Below are 18,013 nucleotides of genomic sequence, written 5' to 3' on the forward strand. Positions count from 1 at the left end.
TTTCTATTAGGATCAGGTTTATGGATCAGAACTCCTTTTCTTTATCTGTGGCTGGATGAAAGCACAGATAATGGCTGATCTCCTTCTTGAGCGTTCTCTACATGCTTAAAGTATGGAGAACACAGAAAAAAAATGTATGGGGCCCGGCGAGCGATGCTGTATTAAAAAACCTGACGAGTGGTAACGAATCTGACTCAAATAAAAACTTAAAAAGTGTATTTTTTCTGTGTCAATATGTGTTGTCAGAGTGACAACGCTATACGCGCATAAAAATAGCACATTTAAAAGACCACTTGAAGTCTAAAAAGAATATTTTTGATTTATGTAAAGTGGGTTGTGTAGAATGGTGATCAGATTTTAATCTAAATTAGCTCAGAAAATGAGACGTGCAGCAAGACAGCGGGCTTAACTGCTGGGCAGAAACATTTTTCACCCACTTGTTCATTCGTAAAAGAAGAAAATAGAGCTAAGAGTAATCATCTATGCAGTTTCTTTGTCTTTTTGTTAGAGGCACAGGAGTCTGTAGTGAATTTGGTACAGTTCAAGCACTGAGAAAGGGAAGCAGACACTACATTTAGCTGGAGATCAATAAAACTTTCAAAGAACAGCGCAAGACGAAATAACATCAGTTCCTGTCAGCTATGTGAGTGTAGCCCGAAAAAATAAAATACATTCTTTTGATGTCTAACTGCCCCTTAAAGCATTTGTATGTGACAGTTGGAGCACGCCACACAAAGTCGAGGTGCAGAGGCAGTAGAAAGGGAGTTTCATGTTTCCCAGCTTCTTCTGTTCAGAAAAGCAATTTCAAGATTAAGTCCAGAGGAAAAGAGCTGCCACTCGATACTGACAGCTAAGAACTTTATTTTTCTCTGAGCCTGGATCATCTGAGTGTGCAAACTTCAACAAGAAAAAAAAAAAAAATCAGGGAAAGAAATAAACCTCAGAAGCTGAGGCAGCAAACTATTCAAACAGGACTAGAACTAAGTTCAGTTAAAGCACAAATATGCATTTTTATGAAGTAATGAGTATTAGGGCCACCCAAAAAAACAAAAAAAAAAGGAATATTACGAGATTTAAAGCCGTAAAGTGATATCTTTAGATCTTGTAAATTTATGTTGTTGTTTTTTTCTCGTAAATGTAAATGTACTAGATGTGAGCATGCAGTGCAGTCAGTGAACGCTGTGCAGCAGCAGCAGCAGAGCAGACAGACTAAACTCAATTAAACAGGGGAGCTGTATGTTTATTGTTAACATTACAAAATTTTTGGAAGCTCATTTGTTTGATTTATGATTTATTCATGATTTATTTATTGATGGGAGGCTTGCAGGATCTCTGCAGCCCGTTGATGAAGCCATCAGTATCCCTGCAGCTGTCCACTTCAATAATTTCATCCTCCACGAAAGACGAGATCTCCTCCAAGTCTGTGTGAGGCTTCTGTCTAAAGACGCCCAGTTTTCGGCATTTTCAATGTTCTTATGCTGATGTAACAGACTACTTTCATTCCTCTTTGTTGCTTTGTATTGAAACAAGACGTTTGCTTTGGAGGAGGGGACGAATGTAACATGATTTTCCTTCCCCTTTGGTGGTCCTTATGCGCACAACAGTGACGAAGGGTGACAAAGAGTCTTCTGGGTTTGTGATTGAAAAGGGCAGAATAAAGTAGCGGTCCTCTAAACCCAGATGTGTTTCTGAGCTCTTTATTTTACATATGAAACTCTGCTTTACTGACACCGAACCCCGGAAAGCCGGCTACACTAACGATTATTTGATTTTAAGTTGCCAAAAGGTTCAGAATTTCTTTGTTTTTAAAATCTATCTGGAAATACGGATTAACAGAACACTTCACATCTAACAATGAAATAAAATATTATAGATATCATTCAAGCGTTAAATATCATACATTTACTACGTTAATTTACCAGGGAAAAAAAGTCATAAATTTAGCATATTACTTTTAAAGTCATAAATGTATAATTTATTCTTGTAATCGAACAGTTGTGACATTTTTACTTTAAAATTTTGATAATTTTTATTTTTTTTATATTAAACTGGCACCTTATACTCAGTCTCAAGTTTTCAAAAAAAATCAGAAATATCCGTGACAAGCTTTGGCCAGAAGTACACAACAAATCAATACAGAATCATCCTTTTCACCCAGCTGTGTTAAGACCTCTCAGTCACAGCGGTGGAGTAGGGCTGTGATACAAATGACAGTCAACTGGCAGATTTTGAGCCCTTGCTTTAAAAAAAAAAAAGGAAAAAGAGACTCACCTGAAACACTTAAAAAGAGCAAGAGCAAATTTTATTCAGGAGGAATAAACACTTGAGTAGACCCAAAATGCAGAAAATTCCTGATCCTACTGTTAATAAAAACTAAATTAAAATATGGAATGTCTTCATAATTTGTCTCAACTTTGAGAAAGACTTAAGAGTAATTTTACTGTGACTAGTTCCTAACACTCCCTGCTGCCGTCTTTTTAAACATTTAGGGCTCTTCCAGAGCTGGACTTAGGTGTTTTTAACACCTCCTTGTTAGAAAATTCCTCATCTTCTACCAACCCAAAAAAAATCTAATCAGATCAACAATACTATAAAGATAAAAAGAGAGAAAAACACTCTAATATCACATCTGTAGCTGTGGTTACATGTGCAAAATGTCTTTGATTGGATCAAAGATCGGATTATAATTGAACTGTTTACATGGGCCCAGAAAAATTTCTTTGATTTTATCGCACGTTTACATACGCCACACCTTCGATTGGAATAAATAATTTTGACATAGGGTGATCACTGCACTTATTTTTTTTTTAAGTTCTGCATATGGTGCGTGATTGGAACTATAATAAAGGACATTAAACACATTCATCTTTGCTTATAATTTACTTTTTCTGCTAGTCCTGTGTTCAGACTTCAAGGGTTTCTGGGGGAAACCTTTTATTAGTGTTCCCCTTCACTCCCTGCGCAGCTGTCACTGCCTCTACGCTGCGCGCTGCCTCTACTTACACAGTCACACGCGCGGTTTTAGCAGCACATACACATCCTCATTCTACAACAGAAGTTTCCGTCTCGCGAGGAAATACGACAAATTTACTGCATTCTAATTAATCACTTCCATTGTATTACAAGCTGCATCCGTTCTTGAGTGCGCGACACGGCCGCCTGCCGGAGGATTTTGTGTTTGGGGGGGGGGTATTACTGTTCTCCTTCACTCCGTAACACCAAACATGAACGCACACTCTTAGAGTTCGATGAATATCACTACATGTTGTGTTTGGGAAATATTTTGTGCAGCGCAAAGTTACGTGTCTGTATAAATAAAGGCGGAGCCTCCTGCCCCACGTTCTTCACGGGTGTCAGGCTTTACGGCTACTGGAAAGGTGACAAAGTGTCTGAACCAAAGAGCACAGGTGAAACCTCGCGTGCAGCTCGAGAGCAGCCCGTTGCAGGAGAATCAACACGCACCCCAACACAGTGGCACACAGTGTTTTTTTTTGGGGGGGGGGCTGTTAACCGTGACACCCCCTGCTTGTTCAATATTCAAAGATCAAAAATCCCACACCGTCACAGCTTTATTTTGAAATCCATACAACAATCTAAAATACCAGAAATAGAGCAGCCGGATGGACTGCAGTCCGAAGCCTCCGGAGCGCACAAAGCCCCCTCCCCTGCTCACAAACACGAAGCAACGAGTCAGACTGCTCTGCTCAGAGACATGGTTCGCTTGTGCAGAGCAGCCGGCCGGTCCAAAGCCTCCTCTTGAGCGCCACACCTTCTACGCATGACGTAAAAGCCAGAGCAGTAGTGACCCACAATCGAAATAAATTGTTTACATGCACCACGATCAGATCAACAATCAGCATAACCCACTTATCTCGATCGGAAGGAAATTTTAATCTGCATGAATCTGATCGGGTCAGGGTATTCCGAACGGTGTGTTTACATGACGCATTTTTATTCTGATCAGGCGTGTATTTTGATTAATTTTGTTGTGTGAATGTGTGTGTGAATGGATAATGGGACTGTGACTGTAAAGCGCTTTGGGCCTTCGAGGAAGGTAGAAAAGCGCTATTCAAGTATACGCCATTTACTGTTTATCATTTAAAGGTGGATTGTGTTGAAGCTTACAGAGGAATTTTATTAAGTAATGCGCCATATTAATAAGGAAAATCTTTAAATCTTGAAATGTAGTTGGATCTTGTTTTTCAAATACTACTCTCAGTTTCAGACCCCATTAAGTGCCTTTTTCATGCCTTAGTTTACTGCTCAGTTTATTATGTTTCGGTCACAAACTATAAATATAAATGACTGTCAAATACATGTAGTTACTACAACATTTTTCCATGCATGACTTGTTAACAAACAAAGCGAGGGCTTTGCCTGCTCTCACCAAAAATGCCAGCATGTTAAAAAGCACAAATCCTCAGAGTACTACAGTCAACTCTGCCTCCTTGATGGTTAGTTCACCCAGTGGCACGAGTACCTGGTATTAGCTAAAAAAAAAACCTGATCATTCTAACCTTTAGAAGCTGGCGGGCATAGGAGAGCTGAATCCGTCTGCCCTCCAGGATTGTTTCAGCTCACATGAGAAATCCCATGAAAATGCAATAAAAATATTTCTTAAATCCCTTACCTCGTCCAGTTTGGTTTGCAGACATGGAAATGAGAAGGTGAAGCCCAGAGGAAGTTTTTTATTCTTTATCCCCTTCATCTCCATAAAGTTAGCCAGACAGTCAACCACGTGGTCAAATAACTGAAAACAAGTCAAGATGATTATGTTTCAAGAGTTAAACAAACATTTGTGATTCAACAAAAAAAGGTATTGATGAGTTTCTTAATACAAACAATGTGTGTAGAAATAAAATATTTTCTGCACAAATAGGATTTATTTCCACTAAAAACATGAATAATTCATATCCAAAGTTGATCTGATATAACGTGCAGCATCATTTGTAAGTCCTGCCCTCCTGCCCTTAGCTGAGAATAATATTGATGTTTTACTTCAAAGTTTTGCTGCTTTCACATACAGCATCTTAAAACAGAATATTGATCATTTATATCTGTGTATTCGGAGATTCAGGAGTTTGAGTTTTTAGACCAAAAGGAAAAATGCAGCATCGACTTCTCTACATGATGTTCTGTGTTTGTTTCTTAAAAGACAAGCGTTTGCTCTCAATTTTAGAAGTGAGTTCAGATGAACTGGCTGTAATTTTTAGGGCTGTAATTTTCAAGGAATTAACAATCACATACATCACTGCCCCGCCTAACCTGCTGTATTTTTACTGAAGCAGATTAAACTAATCTCTGTTTTACGAGGACTTGGAAAAGTCTCCAGGACATTTAAGTATTTTCAGATAACATGAGAAGATTTACAGAGTGCCGGTGTGGACGATGGTGCAGCTGCGACTGTAAAGTTGCTCTCATTTGTTGAGTACCTGAAGCTCATGTTTACTTTAACAAGAGTACAAACTCTCTCCAACACTGCTTGGATCCCAGAACTTAAATTGGACTCCAGTGATATCCCAAAGCTGAAACCATGATGGGGAAGGTTCATAAGCAAAACCACTTTTAATGCATGAATATTTGGAGAACATCAGCCCCACAAACACAGAAGGAAACATGAAAGACAAAAGCGCTGGTGTGATGACTTACGCCGGACCCGCAGCCTCTCATGATGTGCTCAGGAATGGCATAAATCTTGTTTTCCATTTCCACCTTTTGCTCGCCATCAGCCTTGACTTTCACCAGGAGAACTCGGAAGTTGGACCCACCCAGGTCAAGAGACAGGAATTCCCCTTGTTCTTAACAGAAAAAAAAAGTCAGAATTTAACATGTTCAAGGAAAAGATTACGCTTCAGAATCCTTTCTTATGCATTTATGGCTAAATCTGAGGGGAGCATCTGTCTGTTTTAATGTTTTCTTAGAAGGATTTTCATAAAAACCAGCTGAGAACAAAGTACCTTTTTCAGAAATTCATGGTGCTTTCTTCTTCTGATTTAAACTTAAACTCGAGATAAACTTTTTAATTAAAAGTTTTATTTGAAAATCTCATAGAACTACTGAACTGTTACTGAAATATCCTACCTATCCCCTGAATCCCACACGTTCACAGCAAAAAGCTCATTAAATAGCAGCTGTTTCACTATTCCCTTTTTTTTCTCAGTGTGTTGCCTCTTAAAAACTACCGTATGTTTTAGTTCAAAGCTCAAAAAATGTTGGCATAAGAAATGTCTGCACACATCCATGAAATACCCAAGGACTAACCAGTAACTAGACTCTACACATCTGTCTTTATATGTAAGTTTAAACATAGAAATCTACACAAAAATGCCAAATGGCTCAGTTTTTCAGCTGATTTTTCAGCAATGGTTCCTTTTGTGCCTCTCGGTCATCTTTGGAGATAATTGCATGCTTTCACTTTTTCTTTTCCTGCCTATAATTGTAATTAGGCCAGCACAATAAATCAAAAATTTATCGTCTTTGTAATATCGTCCAGTTTTAGTCACTTAAATGACATTAAAGACATGTTCATACCATTTATGAATTGCTTTTATGCAATTTCATTTTTGTAAATAAAACATTCAGAAAATAATTTTCATCTGTTTCAGACTTTAGGTGACGGACACAGCTCTACCCATGGGGGAGTGCAGAGAAGCTTTTTTATTTTAATTGACGCTGGTCAAATAAAGACAGACAAATTTCTAACTGATTATTAATAGTGCAGTTCTTGAAATGACTTGGTAATAGAAATCATTAAACTACGTACTCCCAGACTAAGTAGTAAAAACAAGGCAGCTTCATTTATTTGCACATTATGCACAGGGGCAATTCAAAATGCTTTACAAAGGTCTCAAAGCTTTTGTTACAAACAGGAACATTTCAGGAAACAAACCTTTAAAAAAGTACAACTATTTAATCTGTGAGAAAGAACTATTTTCAAACAAAGGCTCAAGAAAAAAGCTAAAAATAAAAAATAGATAAAGTGGGGGGAATATCTGAGCTTTCTAGCAGCTTTAAACTGTTAAGTTCTGTTAAGTTCTGATTGTATGCTTTGCCTGCAGATCAGACTCCTTTTGTTAAACAACACCCACACAAAAGGAACATGAGTGTCAAATAAAAATAATAATAAAACGAACAATGTATTTTATATTTATTTTTTAAAACATAAATAGGCTCATATATTCGTTACTTTTCCACTAACAACTGGATGAACCTGATCTCTCAACATCATTCATGTGTTCAGTGCATTATAAATGAGATATACAGACAATGCTTTGATGTAGTGATGAGGCTAAACACTTTCAACAGTAGTTTCTCCCACTTGTATCTAGAGCGTCTAGTTTCTGAACTCATTTTTGGACAAGCGTTGAACGTCAAATGTGACACATCAACAAAAGAGACAGCGGATGCAAATTTGACGCGTGAAACGCGTTTGGTGTGAACACAGCATTACGTTGGGCTTTGCGGAGATGTTAAGAAGCTTCTATTTGATTTTTTTCTGCGTCTTACACTCGAGAGCAACTTCTATTCCGAAAAATATGGTGATACATTAGCCATACAAATGTGTTTTGATATCAAGTGCACCAAAGGTATAACCTGATAAAACCCCAATGCAGCGTCTGAGAAGAGCAGACAAAACGTATAAATGCCTTTTTAAAGTTTTGTTTTAAAATGACTGCAGAAAAACAAAACTGAGCAGAAATGCCATGAAAGTAGAGATGAAAGAAAGGAAAAGGCTGTTAATGAATGACAGCTTACAGCCCACAAATGTGGAATATTTTCAAGAATTGACAGAAAGGCTTCAGAAAATGTTTCTTTCACTGTTCTTTGCAAAACATTCAAACTATAATCGTACTTTGAGGTTGTCGAGTCTTTCCTTATGAGGACCATATTTTCAGCGAAGAATAATTCCCAGAGTCAAATTTGTCTTTTAAAACACAACCACTGCTGCGTTTGACCTTTTTCGTGTTTGACATTTCAACAATTTCCAAGTAACCCACATATGCTGTAATCTGTATAACCTTAGGTCGCACAGAGGCTAAGATTGTGTTCACTTCCACTTTAAAAACATTTTCTGTGAAAGAATCATTACCTGTTCCGTCGGGAGTAGAGCGCACAAATGTGGGCAGCATCTTGACAGCAGCCGCGGGGTTTGTGTCTCTGCACAAGCCTTTGTCCATCTCGCGCCTGAACCTCAGGGACAAATCCATCACAGCCTGATCTGACACCATGAACTGCTGCAGGAATTGGTCCACCTGCACAGAATAAAACACATCACTATGTTGACCAATTATTAAGAAGCGCGTGTTAATTAAAAGACCTAAGGCGTAAGTCACATCCAGCCGAGGTACAGTAAATAACAGAAACAGTTCGGAATTCTAATGAGAGCTTCATTCATGGATGGCTACTCAAATCTAACCCTCAAATTGCTTTTTTTGCAGCCTCATTCTTCCAAAGGTTTTTATCCCTAAAAGCATGAAAATTATGATCATTTCCGAGCTGTAGTTTCTTTTCTTCCCTTTTTTTTGATAGTGCATGTCAGTAAAGAAATAGTAACAATCTGTCCCACTTTGCATGTTCAGTATGCAGATTATACAGAAATAAGTTTTTGGATTGAATTGTATTACAACAGATATAATCAATAAAGCTCTGCCTTTATAAATAAACGGAGTTCTCACAAAAGCATCACAAGGTCTTCCTTAAGATGATCCATAAAAGCAGCCTAATATGTTTCACTGAATTTGTTCAAAAGATACTTTAAAAGGAAAGAAAAGTTAGACAAGTGACAGATATGAACATTTACATTCACCTCTATTGTCTGATGCAGATGATAGGTTGTGAAATGCTGTCATATGCTGCCACACCCATGACAAAATGTGCTGGGGAGGATCATGCACATTGCCCCCAGTTTAAAACGCATCTGCTAAATGTTTTACTACATTGTTCAAATGTCCCCCACTTAGATAACCTAGAAGGCAAAGGGCATATCATTTATAAGGCAAATAGCTATAGATATAGTTATATTGGCGCTATCTATACAATTTTGAGCCAGATACCAGCTTGGGTGAGGAAAACAAAGACATACATGGATCTATTTGTCTGCAAGCTAATGCATCAGAATGGAGTGGAGCAGGGAGCTTGTGGCCTGCTGACTGCACATCCCTGCCACAGGCTTTTCCAAAGGCTTTTTCCGTCTGCTCCTAATTCACAACAATTTAAATAAAGAAATAGTCAGAAACAAAATTTTAAGGTTAATTTTTCTTTTTATATGCCCTAAATCTCATTAGAAAATGCTCTAAAAAAACATGTTTAAAACACTGAAAACACAATTTTCATTAAAAGAGACGCCACAGTGAATCAACCAACAATTCCTGCATGTAATTCGATTTCATTTGAACATAGAATGCCTTTTCTTGTCCATCCCTCTGCATTTACCAGGACTTGAGACGGGCACGTGGAAACACTAAAAGCCAGCACCTGGAGGGCCCAGGCGGTGTAGCATCCGAGGATTGAACCACCTATGGAGATGCTGATTCCATTTTCCAGCAGAACTTTGCACCTGCTCACACGGCTGTGCTTGATTGGCCAGGAAACTCATCTGATCTGAACCTGAGTAAAACAAACTCCAGGCTGTTGTCAAGAGGAAGATGACAGACACCAGACCCAACACTGTGGATGACCTAAGGCAGCTTTCAAAGCAAGCTGGGCTTCCATTAGAGGAGGGGTGGGCAAACTACGGCCCGCGGGCTGGATCCGGCCCGCCTCCATGTTTGGTCCGGCCCACTGAACAATATCAGAGAGCCATGTTTTTTGTTTTTTTCATCTGGCCACACGATCAAGACGTGACATTTTATTCCACCCTCCTGCAGTCTGTGCTCCAACCTGAAACCCTCTAAAATCCCTGTTAAATAGAGCAGAAGACAGACTTCCTTTTCTACGTCGCAGTTCATCTTTCCCTGTCAATCAATCTCCTCAGTCCGTGTCTCCTGTAGAGAAAGGCGGAGCTCTTCAGATCTACAGAAATCTTTGATCGATAAGATCTTCGTTTTCATTCTAAGGTCCTGGACCTAATTTCTTTGAAGGGTTAAGAATTTAAACAAGAGAAAAGGGTGAAAATGTTCATGTTTGTGTGAGAAAAGTGTATTTAGGCAGGGAGGAGTTTTACTGCCATAAACATCTGTAATCAGACTCCGTGGATTTCACCGATCACGGTTATTTTTAGAACGCAACCCCTGCAGTAAACGAGGAACTCTGAAGTAGTGAAAAGGTAACGCAGAAATATGCGAAGCTGCAGCAGAAGAAATTTGCTTTTTCATTATTACAGGATGAGAAACAGACGTGCAGGACACAGTGCAGCTGCGCAAACTGTGAGACGTGAGGAGCCGCAGTCCTCAAAGTCTTTATTAGGATTATGGAGGGAGAGGATCGATTATTTATTGTTTTTTTTTTTTTGTTTTTTGAAATGTATCAGTATATTTTTCCTGATTTTTTGTCTTTGAAAATCATAGTGTTATTTGGTCATTGCTTTATTTCATAAATATTTGAGAACCCAATGTGGCCCGCGAGTTCAAATAATTGCCCATCCGTGCATTAGAGCTTCACAGCACCACAGGCTGATCTCCATCTATGTTGGATTGATGCAGTAAAGAAAAGGAGGCCCAACCACCCATCTTTAGAAGTTGCATATTTATTCTTAAAACGTCGTTTTTGATTGATCTGACGTGATGGTGTAATTTTCTAAAAAATAAAAAAAAGAGAGAGAAAGAAAAGTTTCACATTTAATTGTTTTTAGATTATAATCAACAAAATTACAAAGGCAACAAATGTAATTTTGTTTCTATTTTATACTATTGTATAACTACTATTTTCAAATCTATCTGTAATACTAAGGGCAGTTTATCTTTTTGAATTGGCTACAAAAATATTGAACAATTATGTTTTTTATATTTTATATTTGTTTACTTTAACCCAAAAAAAACTTGAGTTTTTTCCTTCTTTTTTTTCAGTCAACCATAAGTTGAAGCAAGCCTCTTTTTTCAAGTATTGTAATATTTCCTAGAAGTAAACTCCAAAGAGCATCTTTTAACAAACAAAAAAAGTCAAAGAAATGCAGACTCAATTCAAATTAAAGAAGTCTCCACACTTGAGTTCCAGTGACAAGAAAAGCTTTAGAAATTTACATATTTTCATAACAAAACCATAAGGAGCTAAAAACTTCAGTGAGATTTCTTTTATTTAAATTGAAATCAACAGCGCAATTTTGGGTGAAAGAAAAAAAGTCTAAACATCTTTCAGAGAACATCATAAAGTTGAAAGAAAAGGTTGGCAGCCACATTTTTTAATAACAGCTCAAGTGCTCCAATGTCTGAAGGCTGAATCCAGAAACGGAAATACTCTAAAGACTCAGGAATAGATAAAGAAAAACACAATCACGCTGATAGAAAATACTCACAAAGTAACTAACGGATTAAAATTAACTTTTAAGTAGTCAAGATTTTTGGCCTGAAAGCCGTAGCAGCCGGTCTTTATGCTAATCATTAAGCAGAAAGCAATCAATCATAAGGTCAACAATTAAATGAAAAAAGATAAGATCAGTTTAGGAATGGGAGAAATCTTCATTTAAAAACAGTTTTCTACCACTTCTAAGTACTGATTTAACTACAAAAAAATCAATTTAATCTGAATAAAACTGAATTACATCCACTTTTTTCCCCCTTTAAGCCAAATAATATACTTCATTCACGCTTGTAAAGGAGCATTTTACTTTCTTATGATGACTGTGTCGCCTGACGTTGGGATGGAACTCAGTTGTAGCTGGGGTAGCATAAATGCAAACATTCAATTACCTGTGGAGTTGCATTTATTCAGTAAATACTAATACTAAATAATGTTACATTTTGAAAAACAAATAAAAGATTTAATGCCTAATTGAGTGTGCAGTTGTGTAGTCTCCAAGTCCCCCAGAATTTCCATTCAGATTTAATGTAAAATATTTTTATAATCAAAAGATGTAACTCATCAGATCTAACTAATATTAGAATTAGTGCCATTTTATTATAACCCTACTATTATTCAAATATAAACACTGTAAAACTAGTTAGGGGGAGATTAAAGATGGATTTCATGATTGATGAGGGCAATTTTGACCCAAACAAGCTGCAGACCTTTAAGTTAGGCTTGGAGTAAAGCATGCTTTCATTTCATTTGGAAAGGGCACACTAATCTGGAAGCTTTTCTCCTTTTTCCGACAACACTGAAAGAATCATTTCGAAAGTCTTGGTTATGCAGAGCAGCTGGACACAGGCTTTCATCACACGTGCATTAGCAGCCACCCCTGCACCTCATGCCATGGCACCAGTTATGATTTCATTATAAACTGTGTGATTTTCCAAAGGAAGTGCAAGAACATAAAGGATTTCAACATATAGATGCATTTTTAACATTATTTATTGCATGCAGTACTTTAAAATATTTGAAATATTGGGGTCAATTTATAGAATCTTGAATTCCCGATTATTTTTCCGAAAATCCTGATGTAAGTTATAGATTATTTCTGAAGGTTGGATGAATTTCTTGACTGTTTTGAGGCCATAAACCTATATGTAACCTAATACACTTTAATGTTAAGTGTTTGTGCTAACCATTGACTGTGGTGATAACCAGGACCATCTTTTGCATCACTGCTGTGGAAGCGCTTTGGCCCACTCAGCCCTGCAGCATTGTTGTAATTCAGATGCAATAGAGGCTTGTCAAGCATGAACCGTTGTTGTCATGTTGTACCACAGCCTCTCAGTCAGACTCTACACGCTTATTTAAGGGCTTTTGAATCAACTGCATTTCATTAGCAAATGAAGGCTGCTACTTAGCCTCTTAATTCCTACAGAAAGTGTCCTTACTTACTCATATGATGTGCCTCTTTATGTGATTAAGATGTCATCAAATATTTACCATGCCCTCTTTTTGCACTCTTATTCAAATTTAGTTTCTTGAGCACAACAATATCAGAGCTTCCTTGAAAAACGGGATCTATTTTTCACCATGCTCTCCTCCGTGCAGTGAAAGAAGAAATAGTTTTGTATGTTAATGTCGTGCACAAAAGAGAGATTTTTATAAGATAAGAACCTGCCTAAAAAACCCACGCCTTGCTATCCCAAATGATGTTTTTAACCTTCAACGTTTGTTGTTGAAAACTTGTTCATGGTGTGAAAAGCATCAGGTTAATGCAGTGCCTGAGTCTGCTTCGCCTCTTGCTCTGAGGCTGTTTTTAGAAGTGGCAGCTCTGAAGGCAGCCATAAGTTCAAGATTGCATTTTTTTCCTCTTTTTTGGAATTGTTCTGATGTTTGAACATTTACCCACCAATAAAGAAAAGTAATAGGAGATTTTTTTTAACAGAAAAGGTCTGAATAACAAACATACACTAATGGATGCATTTTCATTTGCGAAAAAAGTATTTGACCTCTTTGCAAACGGGAAAACTGTCGAGATCAGATGAGAGGTCAGATGTGTTTTTTAGTTGACCACTAGATTTTGCACATGTCCTTAAGGTTTTTTTGGCTCAGAGTTGGTTGAACTAAATGTTAAAAGGTATGAGTTTAGTTCAATTCACAGATAATAACTGAAATAATAAGGCATTTTAAAAATAGATCAAACTAAAAGGAGTAAACAAAAATGGTTTTAAACAAAATAGCTCCCACTGATAGTCACACAGCTCTATAAAATACATCGCATATAGGATTGATTGTTTGAAAAGATTAAAATTTAAAACAAAAAATGTTTATTAATGGGAATTCAGACATTGCATAATATGTGATTTATACTGTATTGACAGTCAGCATAAAATATGTTTTGAATGAAAGACATTGACCTTTACTTGCCTCAAAGGTGTCAGAGGAGAGTTTTCAGTGGTATATAAACAATGCTAACACTATGAGATCAAATTTTGATCTTTGACCTATTCAAGACTCTAATCCCCAAACAGTTTATGCCTTAGTCACAACTGCCCTTGCAGGTGGGTAACGGACTGTTTTCAGGGGGGAAAATTGGTCAAATCTGTACAGGGCACGTGGCTGGTCCGCCGAAATTTTACGATCATAGACCACTCGGTGAGTAGAGCAAACATGTTCATGCACATTTTTTTTCTATGGGCATGCTGCAGGTCAGAGGTCATAACAAACACTTAAACAACACATAAAGGTAAGTAAGGGTGAAGTATGTGAGACGCAGGCACATCGTATGGGTTTTTCAGTTTTTCAACCCGCCAGAACCCTAAGTAGTGACCAAGGAGCCCGTTGGAGCTGTTCACTTAATAAGTGCACGCCCCTGGCGCACCTGTTGCTCCTGACGCACTACTTGCTTGCAGTCTGACTTTTAAAAAAAACTAGGACATTACACAATCAGAGCATAGTTTGTGCAGACATCCTACAGGCGTCCTATGAGCCCTTATATGTCACCTGCACACCCCCTGCGTGCAGCATTTGCTCGTGAGAAGCCAGTACGCCCATTTAACTACAGTAAGGGCACCGAACGACAATGTCAACAACTTATATTTTTCTTTCAAATGCTATATAATTTACTCCCCACAAAAACGACAATAGTATGTTCCATTTTCATAACGTCACTTAAGGGGGGGGGGGGGGGGCACAAGGGACTTGTTCATACACTTATTCTTTTAATCCATCTTTTTGTAAATATTTATATTTTAAAATGGTCAAACTATGTTTGCAGAATGAAATTCCTCAAACATCTATATTGTTATTAGGTTGGAAAAGAAGGTTGTTTAAAAGACCCACTCCAATGAAAATCCTGTCTTTGGTGTTTTTAACACGTTCTCTTAGCATTTTTCTCATGACGGAGGACACATACAAAGAAAACTAGCCTAAAATGCATTTCTGAGTATTTATTTTTTTCAAATTGCTAACCAGGAGCAGATGGCAAAAAACTGCAGTTGAACAAAGCCTGTAGCAGAGATGTGGGTGATGCAGTCGGGGGGGGGGGGGGGGGGGGGGGGGGCACACGCTCTCTGCTCCACTCCTTTCTGATTCATCCACTTGCAGACCAATAGATCCATTCAAGTCTTTGTTTTTTCTTGTCCGAGTTGGCATTTGGCTCAAAAAGTACAGTTGGATAGCTCTGATGTTTCTGTCCAGTACCTTAAAAGATTGTCTCACTTTACTTTGCATTTCATTACTGGATATGGAAATGAAGGAAACTGTTGTCCCTTATATGTTGCTGCTTAACGGCCACCATTTTCTGCCTGTAGGTTATCACACTGGCTGACTTGACACATCTATAATAGTGCTGGTGTCTTCCTTTTTGTCTTCTTACATGGGCAGAACTCAAAATCAGCACTGTCTGCATTCCCTTATTACTATTCAGATGTAAGATCCAAGATAATCCACCTTTAGCATTCTAAGTGTTTCTGGTATTTTGATCATTTAAATATTATTTTGACAGTCTAACTATATTAAGTACACATTTAGAACAAGTTTCCACCACTGACAGAGACGTCCTTCTCCCCCAAGGACAGCAAACTGATGCCAAAGAAGAGAATTCTGATTACAGTGAAAACCTTCAAACAGTTTCATCTATAAATCATCCAGATGTTTGGCAAACCTCCTGAGGTGTCACCCATGTTTTATTTAGAGAGCTGAACTTACTGGAAACCGCATGATTTCAGTTCTTCATCCAGACCTGAGTTTAACCAAACTATTAACCACAACTGAATCAGTCTCGACTAAGAAAAAACAGTATTGTTTTATCAAAACCATCAATCTTTTTTTTTTTAAACAAAAAACTGCTTTGCATTAGGTTTTAAATTGAATTCTAATTTCTTAATGGAAGTTGGGCCTTTGTGTAAATAAATCACTAGTTAGATAAACACGCTTTTATTGACAAAGAAAAAAAGCAATTGTTAATGGCTAGAAATAAAAGAAACGGACATTATATTTTGTCTTTTATGTTAGCCGTGATGAAATTTGATTAATTGCTTTTTGGAGCCGTGTAGTTTCTGTAGGAAGAACGAAGATAAGGAAGGCTCCTATCTGTAATCTCATCTCCAGACTTGTATAAAAATCCTAGAGGTCTAAAATGTTACTTATTAATAGGGAATGGCATTGCTATGGCTCCTAAAATACAAAAAAGCCATAACTTTTTCAATTGTGCTTTTATTTTTCATTGCACTGTCTTTTGCTGTTCAAATAAACCTACAGAGAAAAGCAAAAGACTGATCATTTATTTGTAGTGAAGACCAAAAATAGATGCACTAAAGTCACAAAGAGGTAAAGGGATTGAGAAATCCCAAAAGCACAAACAACAACATAGAAACAATCAAATAATGCATCAAAATTAAGATAAACTGTGATGTTTTTAAAGTCCCACTCCAAACATCATTTGATCCATATTAAAAGCGTTCCCAGATGTCTTTAATTAGGATTATGCCTTTTTTAGGCAAAATCAAAAACCCTGTGTCGTTTTCTACAACATAATTTCTGCAGAGCGGTACAAGTTCATTAGAAATTTTCCTCTGAGTTGTGAGTGGTTTTCATACAGAGTAAGTCCACCCCCACTTCCTGACATCCATCTGTTTACACTCTCTCCAGCAAGCCCCTCACAACCCAGATATAACATTATTGGTGCAACAAAAATGGGGAAATGTGTTGGAGCTATCCAGCCATGTTTTGAGCCAGACACTAGCTCAGATGAGGAAAACGAAGACGTACATGGATCTAGTCGTCTACAAGTGGATGCATCAGAATGGAGCGGGGAGGTTGTGGCTTGCCATTGTAGCTTCTACTTTACACCTATGAGCTTTTTCAAACAGCATTTCTGCTCCTGATTCATAATAATTTGAATAAAGAAATACTCTGAAATTCAATTCTAAGATTTGCTTTTTGCATCTTCCATCATTAGAAAAATGCCACAATAATATATTAAAAACACCAAAAAGAAAAACGTCAACAAAGTGAGCCTTTAAAGGGATAAAGAAATTCAAAAACATAGATAGAAATTATCACAAAACGTCAAAACTGTCGTGTTTTTAGTTTATGGAATTCGTGCGACAATAAAAGCAAACCATAACAGGTGGAAGGATCTTCATTAAACGAACATGACTACATGTTAATTTAGCTTAAGCTATAAAACTATAGCAGGTCTTGAAAAGTTAGATCTGTGGCTGTGCACTTCACGTAAAACAAGAATGACTCGGACAATTTTAATGGACCAGAAGGAAAAGACGTGATGACGTCACTGCTGTTAAGGACGCTAAATGTGAGTCAACCTTCTGGTCCCACCTTACACGTCTTACAAGTCACGTACTTGGCTAAACACCACATAGGAACCTCCTAAAAGTGACGTTACTACTTACTTTTTGTACTTGTTCATTACGAAGTTCGGCGCTGGTATTAGCGGACAGGCTTGAAGCTAACATCTTAGTTGATTTCAGGCGTCCACGTTCTCCGTCTCTAACGACTTTTCAGGAAGCTTGTTCACAAAAATTGCGTCCCTGAGGGACGAACTAATGTTGCGTTTTGTTTTTCTAAGATATATCCGCCTTCTTAAAATTGTTTTCTATTGGCTATCTGGCAGTCTTGACATACACTAAATACGAAGTTGAAAGAATCAAGAAACTCCCAACTTCCTGGACAGGACGAGTTGAATACGTCATAATATTTTGCCGGCGCTGATTGGCTGCAAACGGAGAGCAACATGATCCGTCACAGTTTTGACTCAAGCAATCCAGATTTGGGCTGTTTTAATGACAGCAACTTTATTTTTTAAACACAATTGACTTTGTTGGGGAAATTATATATTCATTCAAGAAAATGGTCAAGTTCCAAACCAAAATTGGTGCACTATTTGCATAAATTTAATTAAATATGGTAAAATTATTGAGCAAATTCAAAGAAAAAAGCAGTTACAGCATTTTCAATGTTTAGATTTTTGAAAAAAATAAAGACATTTTGAAATATACATAAAATATACACATTTAAATATATCTAATATTTCTGTATATACAGT

At 37.5% G+C, this 18,013-nt stretch overlaps 1 protein-coding gene across 1 annotated transcript in view; it reads right to left on the bottom strand.

The window, feature by feature from the left end:
- Positions 1-17,666, bottom strand: part of LOC101166309 (hexokinase-2) — a 55,256-nt gene extending 37,590 nt beyond the window's left edge. The window contains exons 1-4 of the mRNA XM_004072867.4: positions 17,361-17,666; positions 8,090-8,252; positions 5,650-5,798; positions 4,631-4,750 (exon numbers count right to left, since the gene is read on the bottom strand). Coding sequence (XP_004072915.1) covers positions 4,631-4,750; positions 5,650-5,798; positions 8,090-8,252; positions 17,361-17,423 — 495 coding nt within the window. The 5' untranslated portion in view covers positions 17,424-17,666. The remainder of the gene's footprint in view (positions 1-4,630; positions 4,751-5,649; positions 5,799-8,089; positions 8,253-17,360) is intronic.
- Between the last annotated feature and the right edge of the window lie 347 nt (positions 17,667-18,013).

Source organism: Oryzias latipes, chromosome 9 (assembly GCF_002234675.1).
Source record: "Oryzias latipes chromosome 9, ASM223467v1".
Classification (NCBI taxonomy): domain Eukaryota; kingdom Metazoa; phylum Chordata; class Actinopteri; order Beloniformes; family Adrianichthyidae; genus Oryzias; species Oryzias latipes.